General features: G+C 37.7%; 1 protein-coding gene across 2 annotated transcripts in view; it reads right to left on the bottom strand.

The window, feature by feature from the left end:
* Positions 1-19,932, bottom strand: part of DOCK2 (dedicator of cytokinesis 2) — a 224,275-nt gene that overhangs the window by 186,211 nt on the left and 18,132 nt on the right. For both annotated transcript variants that reach the window (XM_068959212.1, XM_068959214.1), the window contains 13 exons: positions 18,411-18,546; positions 15,904-16,058; positions 13,871-13,952; positions 13,232-13,367; positions 11,029-11,104; positions 9,067-9,143; positions 8,630-8,755; positions 7,634-7,758; positions 4,860-4,958; positions 3,553-3,625; positions 3,377-3,480; positions 881-1,064; positions 680-777 (listed from right to left, as the gene is read on the bottom strand). In XM_068959212.1, coding sequence (XP_068815313.1) covers positions 680-777; positions 881-1,064; positions 3,377-3,480; positions 3,553-3,625; positions 4,860-4,958; positions 7,634-7,758; positions 8,630-8,755; positions 9,067-9,143; positions 11,029-11,104; positions 13,232-13,367; positions 13,871-13,952; positions 15,904-16,058; positions 18,411-18,546 — 1,471 coding nt within the window. The remainder of the gene's footprint in view (positions 1-679; positions 778-880; positions 1,065-3,376; positions 3,481-3,552; positions 3,626-4,859; positions 4,959-7,633; positions 7,759-8,629; positions 8,756-9,066; positions 9,144-11,028; positions 11,105-13,231; positions 13,368-13,870; positions 13,953-15,903; positions 16,059-18,410; positions 18,547-19,932) is intronic.

Here is a 19,932-nt window from a genome sequence, read left to right as displayed (position 1 = left end):
TTAGTGGTAACTAAAAACAGATAATCAAGAACACACTTTTATTAAGTTTGATTAAATCTAACAGCAGGTACCACTTACTTATCAGTCCCTCATTTCACACTCAACAGCAAAACACTCCTTCAAACCTATCAGCTCATAACTTCGATTGTTTTGAAGATTATTGTTTCCTTTTCTTTTTGCATCAAAATAGAGAATCTACCTTAAATAGGAGAAGAAAGTCTTACACAGGAAAGCATCTTCCAAATTATTTATTTAGCATACTTCATAGCATAACGCAGCAAAGCACTGCCATAGGCAGTTCAATCTACCTGACAACACAAAACAACTGAATCCTGAAGAAACAAACAGAATGGAAAGCCTATTCCTAAAGTACAGCCAGCCACTTTCAGCCAAGAAAAGGAAAAAGGAGAAAGTTCTAGAGCAACAGTGGTGTTCTTGCTCCATTAACTTCATGATCTGTACCAAGCCCATATACTCGTCTGTCTTTACCATCATTATTTTATGTTTGTCTGCCTGTTTGCAAATAAATACAGGATACACACAGACACACATTAACATACGGTGAAAAAAGCATTTTTGTATGTCAGAGGAAAAGCAAAAAGCTGGAAAATGCATGAAGAACACAGTATCGCACTGTTGCTCCCTCTCTGCAAAGTCCCAACAGCAAAACAAGATCTACCTTCACAACTTCCTCTCCATCCACAATCTTTAGTTTTTCCAGGTTCTCCTGTAGCAGCTCTGGCTTCATACGCCACTTCAAGAGACCTAGCAAGCCCACTAATAAAAAACAGAGAGACAGATATTAAAGTTTTAAATATGTGATTTACCACTTGTGCAAAAGTATTCTTCTAAAACTTCAACCTGGTTAGGAAATACATACCATTTTGAGTTAACTTTGTAGAACAAACAAGAGATGAAATATAAAACGCATCTCGCGAGCTTACTGAGAGTCCCCCTACAATACTTGAGTTCCTGCCTATGCTTGCTCCTTTATTTTCTACGTGTTGACGTGTAGAAGGTAATGTCAAATAAGCACTGGCATCCTCCATTTTTTTACTGTCACCCTGAAAAACAACATACCTTTTATTAGATTTTTTACAACACTGGATATAAAAGTACTATAAAAGACACACTACAAAAGTGAGCCAGAAATTATGTTTCCATAGACTTAAATGTATACATTTAATGATAAGTAACATGAAAGTCCCAGTATTGCTAATGCAGCTAAACCAAGAATCAATGCTTGTCAGCAAGACAGGCTGCAATGGGCACGCAGGAAAAATAAAATACTGGAAATGTAAAGGTCTGTGTTTTAAGATGCAGTGAGGAATTACAATGGGTGACATCAGTGGCAGAATAAAGGCAAGAACAGACAACTCATTAAAATGTAAGAAGCCAACATACACACAAGAGTAATGAGCATCACCCTGAAGAATGTAAACAGGATGCATGTGATAACAGGCATGATGTCTGCACACAATTGAAGAACAGAAAAAGAGACCAAATAGGAAAAGAATAGCGGCTCTGTTTCAGTATGTCCATTTTAACTCGACACCTGAACCTTCAGTAAAAATTTCAGAACATAATGAGATTGTACTTTAAAGAATATGCTGTACCAAAGAAGTGTCTCTGCAAGCCGTGGACAAAGAGATCACGGAATGTATGCTTTTCAACAGGATGAGAAGTACTAAATAAAACAAACTTTTTTTGTTCCTGATTTCATCAAGTTGCATGCTACAACTCACAGTAGAGTTTCGGTACATATGAACTTCTGACTGATGCTGGGGACAGCAAGAGCTTCTAGACAAATAAAAATTAAAACAGCATTCCTAACTTTGTATACGTTTTTAACAAAACTAGTCTACAAAACGTTCCCAATGAGTTGATGAGCTCTGTCACTTACAGCTACCACAACATGACAGATCTGATTCAGTCAAGCATAACATCATCTTAAGACTACAATTACATCTGAACAAGGAGTTACAGAAAAGAATATAGAATGATTTTCTGATGATTTGGTTTGTATGTGCTTCCATGACCATACAGGTCCGGTTTCTACCTCCCATCAAACAAGAAGAAAGATCCAAAAACTGACTTATAAAGAGATCTATATAGGCAAAAGGCAAAATACAGTAAAACAGACATTGTTACCAACTTGCAACCACTTAGAATTTCTTGAATTAGAAGAGAATCTTGACTTCCTGTTCTGAGACAAGTTAAATAGAAATGGGAAAGAGATCTGAAAATTTCATCCAAAAGATTCACAAAGAGCCAATGCCAGAAGGCAGTGAAAATAACGTATACCTTTTAAACCTTACAATTTTTAAATGACTTATTTTGAGGGGCCAGAGGCATAACTGTTTAAGAACATTTACAGCTTGCAATTGCTGTATTTAATTCTAGAAGAGGCAAACATATGTCAGAATGTCTATTTCTAACAAAGATAAAGTGGATCAACCCATTTTAGCGTTTCTTTCATATATACTCTTAATCAAAACCTACAGGGTTTACGCAGGAATGTATTTGATGGATTTTTGTAACAAACATTACCCAGTCATACAACATGATCATTATGTGCCCTCCTAGTCTAAATATTTATCAATGAAGTGCAGAAAAATAACCATACATTGCCATTAATCTCTGTTGGACTATCTGAACAATTTAATTTACTTGTATGCACTCTACTTGCTATTAATGTTACACAAATCAGTTTACTAAGAACATAAAGAAATAGCTAAAATAAGTAATTGTTCTAGTATATTAGCAGTGATTTCAAAGTTCTTACTAGTGAGTAATCTGCAAGAAAACAAGAACACCTGCTCCCTGGTCAATTCACAAAGTGAAAAACACTACCTCTGTCCAAGCAAGGCTAGCCAAGAACAATATTCTTCCTCTTCATAATCAATTTCCTGAAACTTCTGAGTGTTTTACTTTTTTTTTTTTTTAAATGTAACGACACAATAAAAGCAGTCTCAAACAACAAATTCCTTAAGATCTCATTCCTTGATTATTCACTTTTCTTCCCTGTCACCTGAACGATGGTCTACAGCCATATAGTGAGTTTTGCCGTGACTTCCTCAATTCTAGGAAAGGCCAAAAGCATTTTAACTATGTTAAAGTCAGGAGGAAGAGCAATTATCCCTCATTGTTCTTTGATACATCTATCCGTGATTAAAATGTGGGGCAGTGTTTACTGTTCACGAAAGAAATCACATCAAGCCTTTTTTTGTTCAGATGAGAGATTTAATATTTGTCTTTGATGAAATAAAGTGTAACTAACCAAGGAAAAGTAAACACAGTCAAACATCAGTGTTAGAAAAGGCGTCTCATGGGGGGAAAAGGAAAAGTTGATCAAAAAGGTTGATCCGATCAATACCTTTAGGACTAACAAATCATGGATGCCATCCTGAAGAGTTGTTCCATCTTCTTTCATTAGCCTTATGTAGGCCATTGCAAAATTCTTTTCTCCTTTATCTTTAGCTGTAAAATGAAATAGTACTTTTAGTTGACTCAATCAATGAAAATTCACTAAAGTAAAAATTCCCTACTTACACTCCTGAGATGACCTGTGTCTGAACATGAAGCGCAGATGTATCCTCTGCATGTCTTCTATTGGGACTGCTACCTTTTGTAAAATCAGAAAGCAATAAATAGAGGTATGTAAAGAAACAGGTGACTTCAATCATTCTATTTTAAGCTTCTATTTTAGAATAAGTATTTGCCATTTCTGCCAGCCCCATAATACCTTCTGTAGACCATGTAAAACTATCGAGCCTAATCACAGTAACAGAAGAGGAGGCAGATATGGAATTATCTGTTAAGCTTTGCTCAAAGTCTTGCACCACCAAAGAAATGAAGCACTGAACCCAGTAAGTTAAGGCAGACATGTGCTTGTTTACTAGAAGATAAACATACTGCAGTCTTATTCTTTACCCTGTTAACCATACAGTATTATGCCATACCTCAACATTATGAGCCTTCCACATTTCACAATAGATAACCTGACTTTTTTTTAATCTGCTTATAAGATTGGTAAGAAAATTTTAGCAATATAAATTAAGTATATTTTCAGGACCAAATTAATTCAGTTTCAAAGCCTTCAACAGAATCTCAAGGAATCATGGCTGCTTTTCTTAAAGTAACATACTTGCTATTACAGATATACAGGAAAAAGAATCCTCTAATTGCGTAAAAAAAAAAGTACATGCGTATGTTACACAAAACGCTGGGCTGGTCAGGTATTTTAAAACAACACACAAGTTTCTGCTGCAAATGACCCTTCATTGTCCTCTCCTGCCCAATCTCAGTAACACACCACACGGCGGTGCAATTGCAGGCTTACTGCGGTATCGTCGTCTTTAACGTTCTTCGAAGAGTCATGCTTGCTAGCAAAAATGGGACATGCTTTATAAGAACACCTTTTGGTAGCTCCTGGGCATTTTCCAAACTGACATTAAAGATACATTATGCAATTATTTGTCTCTCTTCTAAAAGCATATTTTTTAGATTTTTCTCACGCAGTTGAAGCTCCTATCAGCACTATTTTACAGCAATAGAACAAACGCCATTCTTCGTTTTTGATGAGGCATGTTCAGGCATAAGGTTATCTAAGATGATCTCATTTGTTTTGCTACACAAAAAAATCTTAACATCACTTCCTAGGCCAAAATTTCAGCTTTAGTAATCACATATCCCTAATAACTGATGTATGACTAAGGCACCATGCTTCTAGTTGTAGTCAGGACCAAGACTTCCACCTCCTTAAGCTGATACTGTGCAACTTTTTTTTTTTTTTTAAAGTGAAGTGAGACATCAACAAACAAGCAGAAAAAGGCAAGTGAAAACGATCAGTGCCATACCTTTAACGTTTCCATCCAACGTGGCTGTTTGACCTGGTAGTAGAGGACCGATCTATATTCACTCACGGGTTTGTCCCCTGCTCCCAAACAAACAGCATTCTTCCAAAAAGCAGAAAAACAAGTAGCGCTTAGTGCCTCCTTAGTTTCTGTAAGTTTCTGTCGCTTGAGCTAAACACAATAATGGAGAAAACCAAAAGCCTCCCACCCAGGAGCCGGCCCAGGGCGGCGGGCAGCAGCTTTACCTCAGCGCGCCGCTGCGCCGCGTGCCACCTGCCACCGAAGCCGTTAGGGCGCCGAGCGCGAGCCCGCCCCGGCCGTGGCCTCGCCTCGCCGCCCCGGCCGCACCTGCCTGCCCGCCCCACTCCGCCTCCGGCGAGCGCCACGAGGCAAGCGGGCGGCGGGGCCGCTCTCCGTAATTGTTTTTGACAATAATGGGTATGTTACAGGCGTTCGGCCTGGGAGGGCAACGGGTGATGGAAGGCTCGCTCTCTGTTCTCGAGGTAACTATGGCACTGCAGTGACCGAGCCGTGGTCCAAATTAATGGGAGAAATGTGCAAAGTAATCAGGATACAGTTCATTCTTTTGCAGCATTCTCTGTTTATTTAAAATTACCCCGCTCCAGCAGAATCTAACAGTTATGTGGCTGCACACTACCAAGGTGATTTCCCAATGAAAACATCGTGTAATGAATGCCCCCATTTTTTTTGACATTCAGAGGGCAGCCTAGCTTTTTTTTTTTTTTTTTTCATTTCTAGATCTCCTTTCTCACAATAGCCCACGCTACATCTTCTTACCAAAGATTTTAAACATTTTTTCCTTCATATTTTAATTTCCCATTGATTTAACCTATTTCCCCAACAATTTTAGCCCTGTGTTTCTCATCTGGTCCCAATCCACACCATAACTTGCTATGTTGTAACAAGTTTCTGAACTACACTACACAGCCACCTTCAGTATTGATCAAGTTTGCCAAATTTTCTTGTAACATAGGAGTTCAGTTTGTTCAATCAGGCTGTGAAGAGACTCGAGCAACTTCTGTCCTCCTTTGCCGGTGGTGGCTGAGGACTGTACGCGCAGAACAATTGCTTGCTAACGCTGCTCAAGGCAGCAAGAACAGCAGCACCTCACCAGGCCTCCGACCAGAAACTGCCTGGGACTCCAACACATGACACAAGCAAAGACACTAAGTCCTCGACAGAAGGCACAGATGAAGCTAACCTTATATTGGCTATACCGAGGACTGCCGAGGCGTAGCTGTTTCCTAGTAAAAGTCCAGTGAAACTTGGAAGAAGTCTGCTTCCAAGAGCAGGAAACCTCTCTGGCTAACACAGGTGGCACGAAACACGTGACACCCGAGGAAGATTCATAAACTCTGAGCCCTGAAGGGTATGTCCATCCACCCAAAGGAAGCTTTTTGAGCTGTATGCACCAGAAGTAAGTTTCAATGGGTTCTGTGACGTTATTGCATCATCTATGAACCAATAATTAGAAGCATTGAACTTGGTATAAATTTGTGGGTCTGAAAAATCTATTAGTATTCATTAATTTTCTGTGAGTTAATGGGGAAAACCACTTTTGTTATGAGCATTCAACAGCATTTAAATGTTGTCAAAATTGTTGCTTAAACATGCCTGAAGGTATATTACTACAGAAAGCACACATGAATTGAACGTGTATTTCGGTCACATCATAGACAAAGGGACAAATCTGTTTTCTCCTAGTATTTGGAGAATGGATGCATTTGCAGAACTAGACCTACGTAAAACTGGAATGGAAAGTTTAAAAGTAGTGGTATTTTTATTGCATTATGATAGGTTCATTTCATTAAAGAGTGCTTTCGCAAATACATTTTAAGTACATTATCTGTGACAACATAATACAGTCTGCAACTGAAGTCTGTTTCACAATAGCCTTCTCTCCTGTACGTGCAAGTCATATGGCTACGAAAACAGCTAACCACAGATAATGTTTCCACCGTCAGGGCTTCATTTTGTTGCATGGACCCAGGACACTGTGGATTTAGGATTTTCTTCATTCAAACTTTAAACTTACATTTTACGTCAAACATTTAATTTCAAAAACATAGTCATTACAGCAAGTCATGAACCACAATGAGTTTTCTCCATGTTTATTTTATCGCAAGAATGTCATTACGATTTCACCCTCATGATCACAGAACAGCTTCAGAAAACAGCTCAAGAAGGAAAGGCCAGAAATCCCCCCGAGCACTGGGCAGGTGTTAAAAAGCCTTAAGGAAGAGACAAAAGTTCCTCACAACAGAAAAAGACAAGCACAAAAACACTGTAAATATTTATGTTGCATATGTGCAGTGTCCACATTCTTATTTTGCCTCTGACTTAGCAATCTACCATGCACTTTCATTCATGGGACAAAAATTCTGCCTTCCTGGCCCAAGTCAGCAGTTGGTTATGTAAAGGAGATTATACTTCAAACATTTTAATGTATTACTAGGTTTCCTCCAGGAATTTCCCCAAGAAAATACCCAGAGTAAAACTGAAGCAATTGTCAGAAGCAGCATTTCATCTGCTTGCTCATTAGTCAAAGCTAAAATAGGTCATTCACTGTTATTTCTCCATTCCATCAGTTGTAGTTTATAGGACTTTAATAGATACATCACTTTAAACATAATAAAAAACACAACTATTTTGTCCAGTAGTATTGCATGAAAATGTATGACAACTTTAAGGTTTCTTTCAAAATATATCTTAGATTTACATGTCCATCATACAGGAAAAAGTAAAATAGAACTTACTGGTATCATTTTTCCTTCTTCATCACAAACGCACATTATCACTTCTACGTTCCTCTGAGTTGTTTTATTGTATTTATCAAAATCTCCAGACAACAACGTAATATAAATGTCATTTCTTATGTCTCCTACAAGAGAAACGAAAAGGTTAAAAATCAGTGAAAACACTGTGAGAGGATAGGGTCAGCTGAACTTCACATGAGCACCTGTTTTTCTACAATGAAACAGATTAAAATTAAACAGTCATATTTTCCATCTGAACCTAAATTTTCAGCTCTGCTATTCTAAGCAAAAAAGGGCGAAGGAAACTAGGGTGAAGTGAAAGCAACCAAATGGGTTTCCAGAAAGTGACTTCAACCAAACCTCGTCCTGCACTGACACCTGCTGGTGAGGTGATGTCAAGATGCCATTGCTGTGTTTTACCCAAATACAGAGCTCTTTTCCAGCGGGAACGTCATGGTTTAATTTTCACTTGTAAAAAATTAAGACGACATTAAAGAATAAACCCCTTTAATTCAAATCCTGATACTTTTAAAGGAGGACTGCAGACCATAAGTAGCTTTAATTGGCAAATATTTTATCGTAAATCCAAAAATCAAGAGATTGTAAACTCATATGTTGTTTATTATTATTAAATGAAAGTAATAATTTACAATAAAAATAAGGTTAATTTAAGATTCACGTAAGAATCCAATATAATTCACTCAACAGGCAAGAAAGCTGTGTGCAGAGAACATGGATTATCCCTCACAGTTTTGATTTTTTTTTTCCTGTTTAAGTATTGTTTCATACTTTCCAAGGATTTCACTCTCCTATGTATATCTCTAATATTGGAACACGACTTATCAAAAACAGTGAATTCTAAACAACCTCTGACTTACCCATTACAGAAATCACTATTTAAGCTTGTAGTTGATGTTCATTAATCCAGAGAATGACAAACATTTAGTTCTATTGCAGCAAAAAAAAAAAAAAAAAAAAAAAAAAAGCACGTCCTACCTGGCATGATTATTTCAGGAAATCCCAGCTTTCTAGCAACAACTGTGGTTCTATCTACAAGGTGTGGATAGTCCTTCCTAGTTTGAATCACATCCCCAACAAGCATTTTCACAGTTACCCAAAGACCTATTACAAGGAAAAACGTTTATGTTAAAGAAAAATCCTCTCTCCAGATGATTATCATCTCTCTTTCCCCTCCACCAAAACTGTGATAAGAATTCACTTCCTTTACCTAGGAATAAAGGCTATATAATCTAAAACTATAGCTACTAATTTAAATAGCCTCCCACATTCTGCCAGTCTCATGATTCATCACTTTCAGCTTCACAGTTCACCTACCTCCACGGTGATGCTATGGCTAAAATATAAAATAGAAACAATATGAAATGAAGTTCCACTAAAACACCTTGTTACTTTACAGAAATAGTCTACTTTACCTTGTCCACCACTGTCTCCTTTTGATGCTGTGACTTTGCTTAGGAGACTGTGTAAAAAGTCACTCTCTGCCACTACCCTACAGGAGAAAGAAAAACAATATCTGCTAGAAATTAAGTGCTGAATATATCAAACACCATTCAGAACACACATGACTCAGCTTCAGTTCTCTTTACAGTACTTGATTTTATAATAAATTCCATCACGAGGCACTTAAAAGTCATCTTCAAATGTAATTTTTACTTGCAGTTAGACAGCATTGCCAGAGTTCCTTCTATTTCAGGGATTATTATGCATATTAAATGCATTAAACAACTGAGAATGCCTTTAGATGTGGCATTTATAATACAACTCTACAATGGCTGAACTTCGCTACTTCAACGTCGCTAATGATTTTAGGTAGTTGTGCTTACTCAGCAGGAAATTAAACAGAGCTATATACTTTAAGTTACAAAGAAAAACCATTTTACCACAGTTCAATGATTTAGGCTCCATAGAGGTTAGGCAGGTGGAGATAAAGACTTGTGGAGAAAGAAACATTAAAAATAAAAACCCCAGACACCCTTTCTATTCTTGTCAAAATCTAGTGGAAGAAGCTTTGAAAACATCTGAGAATCATAGGCCCCATCCAAGCAGTAGCATAAAAATTCTTAAAAAAGCAAAAAAAAAAAAAAAAAAACCCAAAACACCACACACACTAATTGGAGAATCAAAATTCAGCAAAATATTGCCTACATCAGCAGGAAGTGAGGTGCCCTAGGACAATTACGTAGCATGAAACCACTGGTGCTCAGGAGTGATATCCACACTACAAGTGTTTGGGGAGTTTTACTTCAAAGTGGTTCTGGTCACCCTTTAGCAGCTGGAGCACCCCAGATGCATTCTTGGATTGGATTCAAAACAAATCCAGTTCATATTCTTTAAGACTGCTCTGTGTTGCACCAAAGCACTGTAACTCAGGATAATCAGGTTACCTTAGAAGACAAACTCCAGACTTGAATTAAAATACTAACCTAGACACACCTTGTGCCTACCTAAATAGTTAGGAGATGTTCTTTAATTTCATGATCTATTGCCCCTGTGAGTTGCAGAAACAAGGACACAAATGTTGAAGTGAGAGACCATTCACATTACGCTTGCAGGCAAACTGAAGGGAAAAAAGACGGAAGTGACAACTGAGGAGGCCACTCCATGAGACTGACCCTATTACCAAAGGCTATCATTTTATAGGAATGCACAACCTGAATACATTCAGCCACATGCCTGTCTAATTCAGTTTCCTAATGAGTAGCCAAACAAATGAACTTGGAGTTCTTCTCAACTTAGGAACAAATTCTCACCTAGCAAACAAGTCAGATCAAATGGTAAACAAGCGACATGCACCCAATGACAAACTGATTTTTTCTCAAATTTTTTCCTCTATAGAACATAAAAGTAGTGTTAAATAAAATGCCATTTAAAAGATGTTTCCAGCAGATACTGGTACTTATCCATTTGATTTATGAGCATCTCATTTTGAGACAGCAGATCTGGCATTGCTTTTGAAAATGGTTAATGTGTGGCAATTCAACTACTTTTAACTCAAATACAATTTTACTCAGATTTTTCTCAAATTCGTAACAAAAATCAAGCATGTATGAATTTCTGGTTACCCATACTTGGGAAGCTCATTGTTTAGGATGCACAGATGTTTCTTGCTTAGTTTTTGTTAAATAGGACATGGCACCAGATGGCTGAAGGAAGACATTCATTTTATTTGACATGCTATGGAAACCTTGTCAAGTCTTAAACGCACTTTAAAGTGATACTTAAGTAATTAGCACTACTACACTGTAAAAATATTAAAAGGAAGGGAGATTTTTCTTCATGAAAAGTTTCACAGATCATTGCACCCACAGATATTTTTCTTCAGGGAGAAATATTTTTGTGCAAGTATAAAAGTAAGATATTTATGATCATCTTACGGGTGAAAGGGAATGAAATGCTGCTTTTCTTCATCACTTTCAGCTTTTCCTTTTATGATATCTGTAATATCCATAACTAGAAAAGTAAAAGAAAAAATCATCAAAACATATAATGGTATTGAAAAAAATCTCTTACTGATGTATTATGCAGAATATTAAACATTCTCGTGCCTCAAGGTATATACAGAATTTCAAGAGTTTGCTAGATACAGTGGTACTGTGCACTCTAATGGCATTTTTCATCAATTATTGTAATCAGTGCAAAGTATTTCCTCTACAATATATGGATAATCTTTATCATAAAAATAAATTATGTTCAGGCTGGAATGCCAATTGCTGACATACAGTTGGGTGGGGTGGGTGGGGTGGGGGGGGGTGGGAGGGAGGGAAGATAAGCACACACCCAAACTCGGAAATTTCTGGTGGGTGGGAATCCTTTCTCTTGGTCCCTCTTGTGCTTTAAACTATAAGCCCCCCTTTGGCTTTAAACAAAAAACCCAAAAACAAAACAAAGAAACCCTCACACTTAAAGAACACAGGCATGCGGCTCAATAAAACACAAATAATAATGAAAATGTGACTTGTGGAGTCATCCGGGGCAAAGTGATTTCTTAGGTAAAGATAAAATATAAACTTTGGAACAATTCGGTAAGCGTTACTTCTTTACAGGACATGTGGGTTCTTTTGCTACTAGGAAACATGGTTCTGGTAGCTCATGTTTAAATACCTCACAAGGGCTTGCTTTAAACATTCACGTTGTTAATGTCACTTTTTAACATGTAACAGAAGGTCACTGTTCTGCAGCCTTCTTCCAAACGTTTACAAGTACAACCAAAATTCTTCTTAAAGTTCATTTGAAAATGGCCAAGCATCAAAATTCTATTTTATAGCATTTCTAATTAGAATCAGTCTTAACAGTATTATGGCCTACTTCAGATAATTATGGGAGGGAAAAAACACTGTACTACTTTGCTGCTGCTGTTCTTACCTTAAAAAGAAGCTGCAAAAAATTGTTCCTTGATCTTATTACGGCAACCTGAATCTCCCAGATTTAAAGAACGCAAACATTTTGGCTGAAGGTTACCACTTTAAGTTACATGGAAGCTACTGCTATATTTGGAGCAAGATGTATTGTACGTGAAAAACAGACACAGAAATCCTTTGAGGATTTCCATTAACATGAAAGGAATTGATGCTGCACAGCCCTTCTTACATTCAGTTATCCTTAATTTTGTGAAATTTGAAGAAAAATAGTTTTCAGATTGTCATAATTTCTTTCTGTCCAAACACAGTTGCTGTCTTTCTCCTACTCAAAATAGTTTTCAGCTGAATTGGCAATATGGTTTAGAGCACCTCCATTTAAAAAAAAAAAAAAAAAGTTAGATAACTTGGCTCTTTGTTCTCCAAATTAATAGTAGTAACATTCTATATGACAACCACAACCCTTGTACTTTGCTTATGTCTCCATTAGCAAGCAGTGTAGCCCAATAGGGACAGATTCATGGAACAGAACATTTAGTGCAATGTCCACAGTACAGACATGGCTGGGTAAGGAGACAAAAATTACTTCATACTAGCTCTGGTCTGATTCTGTGACTAAAGGTATGAGTGCACTACTGGCACACTTGGGTGAAATAAAACCAATGATTGTATTCCAAAAGATATTGCACCATCAGCTTTCAAGAAGCTGATGACTCACGTACGTGCTAGATTCCTTGGTCCATGTTTCAAGACAGGTCGGTTGGGCAGAGCACTGAGCAGAAAGCACATTGCATCAACACCTGCCGCAGGCCTCCGTGATGCCTTGTTTTAATTAAACAGTCAGATCTCCCTGGTCTGCATCAGTTCCAAGTCAGCTGTTAGGTGCTGGCCAAGGAAGGGCACCACTCCAGGGACCCTGGCTGCCCCTACATCCCCAGCAGCCATGCACAAATTCTGTTATCATACTCTGGTACTGTGCTTTGGTTTGCACTGTGTAGTGATAAGTGTGCAGTATTGGGAAATTCATTTCTAAAGTCCAGTTCTGAGTTGAACTAAAATGTTAGTGTAGATAGTGTCTTCGTGGACTCCAAAAGTCAGATATGGAAGATGGATGATACAGCTGTTTCATATTCTGGCATGTCTCGGTAGACATTCTACCATCCAAGACTGGCAAGCATCACTGAACTCCTGCTTCAAGGACAGCATAAGAGGCATTGGTTACCTGCTACTCCAAAAGGCCGTCTCAGTCCTTGTGTGCATTTTTTTGAGTTGCTATCTTTGAGATCCATCCTTCCAACTCGGACTATTTGACAAACTAAATAAACTTTGTCTCTGCTAAGGTCTTTATTTCCAAGATCCTAAGACACAAACAAAAAGGAAAGCTAAAGTATTGTTTGGGGAATAATTTTAAGTTGTAAAAATCTAAACAGAACCTCTAATAATAAATTGAGCTTCAGTAAGTAATAGAAAAAGAAACTGAGCCTACAGCAGGGACGAAAACTGTTTTAACATAACATAAAGAAACCTGACACTTTAACATCAGAAGAAAATATAAGGAAAAATAAATGGAAGAAGGCACCAATCAAGAGCTACAGCAGATAAAAAGTATCAAATCATCAGGAAATTGATGAGGCAGGCATTAGGGAAATGTTGCAAATTGATGTGAGGAAAATATATTGAAGTATTCATTATCACTGCCATGAAGTACTCAATGACTCTGCTGATCTTGCCCTGCTCCTATGATGACTTCTGCTTCCTTCCATGTCTTGCTCTAACTTTATGGATTCTGATAGCAATCATAGAAGAGAGAATGAGATTTGCAAATAAAAAGTAAGAAGAACTTGATAAAGCATGTACTCACTGTGAAGACTACTTTCAGATTGTTGAGCATGTCGATTTCCTTCGGAAAGCCTCTGCTCCCCCATCTCACCAAGTAGTTCTCACTGTTTTGAAGATAAATAACTTATTACCATGTGTTTTAAAAATCCCTTTTTTAGGGTACATAAAAAAAAAAAAAATCACAGTATATAATGTAAGTTGAGTAACAGGCAATATTCTGTGCTGACTGTTTGCAAGTAAAACCAGACTAAAAGAAAAAAGCTATACAACACAAGTAATAAGTTACAAAAGATAACTTACACAGAACATACAGAATGATACCTTTTTCTGGAGGCAACATTAACATTCATGTCATCTAATCAATAGGACAACAACATTTCACTCTATCTTTGAAAACAGAAGTCCCTCCCATCTTGTCCCTCCCTCCTCGCTGCCTGAGCATTTTATTCCAGACCACACAACATTCCCCATCAAGAAGTATGTTAGTGAATTCAGTGATATTTTGAGTCATTCTTGGTTCCTTCTCCTGATCAATATTTGGGTTTCTTCTGTTAGGCGCCTGGTTTTGCCAGATTTCAAAAATGAAGGCTGTTTTCATTTTTTACAGAATGCCTGGCAAAACAAATCAAGACTTCATATACGCGCCTGGAAGTGCCATTAGATAGTCACAATTGAATATTATTTTCTCCTCGTACAGCTAAGGGCCATACTCACAGAAACTAGAGTAATCGCAAAGCGCACAGGCTATTGAAGCTCCATCCTTGATAATCAGAACTTGACTGAATAATCTGATCTAAGCTGGTCCTGCTCCGAGAGACGAGTTGGACTAGTTAAATTCCAGAGGTTCGTTCTAATCTAAGTTATGCAACTTCAGAACTTATTCTAATTCTATAACTTACTCTAGACATTACTCTTCTAATACTCTACTTCCTGATAGGAAGGAGAATACTGCAATCAGGGCAGGGGGCACAAACCTAATGGAATTACCCTCTTGCTAAAAAAAGTAAAAAAGACGCACTAAATGCTGGATTTAAGCCAGCATAGGTATATTTACCATTTTATTCTGAAAGCAGGAGTTCTCACTGAATGGCATCAGTTAAAAATTTACAAGCTTTATTAGTTGTGTTTAAAAAACTGACTCTGTAAGTGATGATGAATATGAAGTTGAATCCGTGTGTTCCTAATCAGTTCCCCTTTATATATCATCTAGATGCTATAGAGCATTTATTTTGTTGCATTCCATTTTTGTATTCTGACTCTCCTGTATGCTTTTATATAAATAAATAGATATGCATATACCTATGCATGTCTATGCGCTTTTCTACCAATCTAGTTTCTTCCATAATGATCCTAAGTAGAGAAGCAGAACATCTAGTTCTAGTTTTAGATATTGATGGTCAAATACTTTAACTCCCTATTGCTCCTTGTAAAAATTTCTGCTTTGGCAATCAGACAGACGTCTCTACAAGAGACGAATTTCCATCTATTTATGGAGACAACCTCAAGGATGTCTTCAGATTACCAGCAAAAATAACAACCAAACAATGGGATTTAAATTTTCCCTCATCCTTCTCCCCTTTTTAAACCTGTTTTAGCAATTGTGTCAGATTCTACCCAGTATGATTGAGTGCCTCTGGCTAGACTGACAGTCATAAAATTCAATACGTTATGTCCCAGTTGCTACATCTCATGAGAAAGAAACATAATGCACTAAATCTGTACAAGCTCTAGATGGAACAGCAAAGAAATTTTCTTTATTTAAAATAAAAAACCCTCCATGATACTCTAACAGTTTCTGAACTTTGAAGTGGTCTTGGCATTCTCCAGACTTGGAAACATTCACACTCCAGGAATTATCTGTCAAAAAGTTTGGGATCACATGTCCTAGAATCCTTTAGCAGTCCAAGTCTAAATCTGTCCATGCCCATTTTCCCCTTCGGTTTTCTTCCTTTTATTTATGCATTCTCTGTGTTGCTAGTATTTTGACAACTATTATGCTCCATTTTGGCCAGCTCCTTGTGCTATTCTTTTTTGCAATAAAAAAAGTAAACTTACCTTATAATTGTTAGTTTCTGTGGATCATACAGCGACATAAAGAGTTCTGCATCCTCCCCAATTCGGCAAACAAAATTCCGCACAAAGACATACAGGCTGTGGGTGGGGGATGAAGACATTCGGGAGTACGATGCATAATCTGGTTGATCCTTTGACTACTCAGAAGGAAGAGAATTATTAGCTAGATCCCTGGTAGGACGCTAAAAACTATTTCTTTTTTTTTTTTTAATATATAGTGGTTAATCTTGAAAATTGCCACATTCTGTGCAGTTAAAGAACCAGATAACAGAATTTTGACCAAAAATACTTTTTCCCAGCAAATAACCATTGCCCTGTATGTTGCCCAGAGAGATATTACTGAATAATGCAAACATGACTAGGAAATAAGTTTCTGTGCATCCCTCTCCCCCAACCCCAGTGTTCACTAGTGTTTCAACATCCTTTTCTAGCATGAAGCAAGAACTAGTTAGAAAGTGCAGAGGTAACACAGGTATGGATGATCCCACCTTCCTCTGCACTGCATCCCAGAGCCTTCACTGTACATAAGAAGGTCAACAGCTTAGAGTGTGTTCTTTGGAATGCTGTACCCAGAGTGGTGAGCTACCTAAACACACAAATAATGAAAAACCTGATGATAGAAGTGCCTTAAATCCACTGTTTTGTGCGGTTTAGGGGACTTGTTCAGTATTATCAGTAAGAACTTCCCGTCTGGAATTCAAAGCTTATTATCCTTTTATCCTTATTATCCTTTCTAAGTAGGTATTTCCGCATCTCCTTTTAGAAATGGAACGGGAATCACCTATTTCTTTTTATTTTACAAATATTTCCAAAAAATACAATAGTTAGGCTATTTCCCTTCCCTAACCTGCAGAAGTCTTCCTTTTAAAAAAATCTACCATTTGCTTTCACTCAGGAGATAAGAGCCAGGTTAAGTTCCCCTCCTGTGTATGAATGCATTCACGACCTTACCTCTCAAGGAAAGCAGGATGCTTTCAATGGAAACATCCTTAAGTCCTTCATTAAAATTTCAATAAAGGACTGCGCCTAAAGAGAAGGGATTGTAACTTGACTTCCACATCCTAGGCCAGAGTGAACCATTATTGCCACTTCTTTCTTTTAAGCAGCAGAAGAAAAATACAAAGCTGTCACTACAGAGGCACTTCAACAAGTGTGCAAGAGATTATTTCTGAACATAGGACTATGTAGCAGAAGACCGATTGTATGCATCCTAACAGGGTTTGATTGAGTATGCTTCAGGCAAAACTCAGTGCTCAGCTCTCAAGACTGGGGTATTTCCAGAAACATTAGCAAGAAAAAGTACAGCTTCCTGAAGAGGGGACTAACAATGTAAAGGAGGCATATGCCTCTGGAGAGAGCTGACCGGGAACACTGCCTCAAAAATAAGTACCTAAATTGTACCCACATCTCATTTTAACCACCTAGAAAGAATCACTTAAAGGTTTCAGGCCTAAAGCTCCTTTTATCCACTGCTTTGCTTTACTTTTAAAAACAAACCAACGGATTCTACTACAGAGTACCAAGTTTCAACTTTCCATACTTACATTGTCAGCTAATTACATTTTGTTATCTGGGAAGCAAAAGTTACTCAGTGATGATTATTCTGATAAGAAAACTCATATGGTGTTTTCCAGAGACTTCTGATGGGCATTATTAAAATGTCATGGTGGTACAACTTTTTCTGTCAAATGTTTTATTTCCTTTAGCACTGTTTACTTTCTCATGAATGAACAAAAGAACCCAAGCCATCATGTCCCTGAACAAATTTAATATTGAAAAGGTCAAGGAAGTATAATCACCTGCTTTGCATTTTAAAACATGAAACTTTTGCACTCATCCAGCTTTGCTTAGGCATGATAACTGTTGGTGTCCAGAGGGTTATTCTAAGTTCACTAGCTTCCATCTGTAGTAAACTTAAATTCTTCAGTTCTGTCAGGCTAACTAACAAGCTGCAACATACAGTAAACAACCAATGTTGTCAAAGGATCCTTTAAAAAGGAGCTTTGGTTAGTCATGGCTTGCAGTCTGAACTCGAAGTATATAACCACCATGTGAATCAGCCTATTAAGCAGTCTACTGCTTAAGACCTACTTCTATTTAGAAATCCAAGAATGGATTTAGAAGATTTAGAGACAGGCTTTTAGCCTAGCCCACAGAATGAATCCAGTGGGGGTCATGCACATCCTCCATTTTTCCTCCCTGAATTAGCACACACAAAAATGCAACCATCTAACTCAGTCTGAGGCACAAGTTCTTGAAGACAAATTGCTCAAATACTTTTTCATAAAACCTTTAGTTATACAAGTTAGGAGTTAACAGCTCAAAGTCTTCTCCATATTTGTAACAGGAATGTGAAACTACTCTAGTTTAAGCCAGAGGCAAAAGTTTCCACTGACTTTCATGGTAGAAGGTTCCATCCTTCAAGCCTTCTACTTTTGTTTGTTTGTTTTGGTTTCAGCAACGTGTTAAGCTTGGCCCATCATTCCTACCATTTCCTCCTTAATTCGCTCAGTGATTTTATTAGTTGCTTCTTCATGTGCATGAAATAGGCTGATGACACTGGTTTTATCTGGATCCAAGATATTCCCATCTTCATCTCTAACTATTAGGTCTAGCTCAAGTATCCTGTGAAAATAAAAAGATCAATAAGGCAGGGTTATTCTCTTCTATAAAAATCTAGTTGGATCATATTCACAGATGTAATGCACATTGAGTGCTTCAGCTGTTAAAGCTATAAAGTCAGCTTAAATGCATGCAATGCTATTTCATTAAAGAAATTTTAATCAAAACCTGCTATTTTCAAGCTCTTGTCTAATATTTTAATTTCGGCATTTTTAACTTTGTCACTAAAGCACTTAGCACATAAAATACATTTACTGTGTTCAAATTCATATTTGACTTCAAGGAATCTTCATCTCTCTTGTTTTTTAAATGTATAAACCTTTGTAAGATGCATAGGTTGCTCTATGTACCTTTTGCTTCTATGTTGCTCTCTTACACTGCTGGTGCTGTTACTTGGCTTTAACTACCACACTTTGTTCTCTTCTCATGAAAGTCATGCCTTTTCCTTCAGCTCTTACTTTTTGCCCCATATTCAAAACTCTTGAACCTTCTCACCCTAGGGCCTATGTATTCTTGCCCACAGGGCTGTGGTTTCACCTCAGCTGAGAAATCTCCTTTCTTGCCTATCCAGGATCTCATTCCGCCATCCTCCTGAGACTTCTCCATTCCATACTAGACTGTATCTTTTACAGTTTCTAAATGTTCGGTCAGCCCTTACAACACTGCTACTCTTGTTTGAATCCGTCTACATCATACTGTCGCCCTCTTCATCACAGAACACCTTTAGGTAATCCATCACCTTCCCCGACAGTGTTCAACCTCAATTATCTATCACAACGATCCACTTAACCTCTATTCTCATTGCCCTTTATTCCTCCTCAACAAGTCTACAGTGTCCTGTCATTTATTATAACCCTGTCATATTATTAAGCCTTCCCCCTCCTGCACTTTCAACCTCTTATAAACACTATCTAGCTCGCACTCCTACCCTATGCAATCCCAAGTCAATTTAAACATCCCCCCCATCCCTGCTCTGACCGAAGGTGGGAGTTTTTTGCCCTCATAATTTGGAAAAAAAGAGTGAAAAGGGAAATCTAAGGGCAAAGAAACAAACTAATTTTCTCTTGAACAGCTCCCCTAGCTGCTCTCTGGAACAGAACTAAAAGCTTCTTTGGTTGAAACATTTCTAAGTACAATTTGTCTTGGAATTATTATTCAGCTCTACACAGTGTATCAGGGTAGGCGTATTCCCATAGCATGTTCTGCAAGAACAGAACTTATCAGAACTCTGTGGGTCCAAATCACAGTGAACAAGCAAAGCTTCCTAACATCTCACGGTCATCGTGTATGTCTAGCCGCAGGCAGCTTGAGACTTTCAGCCATATATAGACCTTCAAGCCACAACAACCACAGTCATTTGCAATAGCTCAAGACAATTCATGGATAGAT

The sequence above is a fragment of the Struthio camelus genome, chromosome 13 (genome assembly GCF_040807025.1).
Source record: "Struthio camelus isolate bStrCam1 chromosome 13, bStrCam1.hap1, whole genome shotgun sequence".
NCBI lineage: Eukaryota > Metazoa > Chordata > Aves > Struthioniformes > Struthionidae > Struthio > Struthio camelus.
Note: the sequence above shows the minus strand (reverse complement) of the source record. Positions and strands in the feature narration are given on the sequence as shown.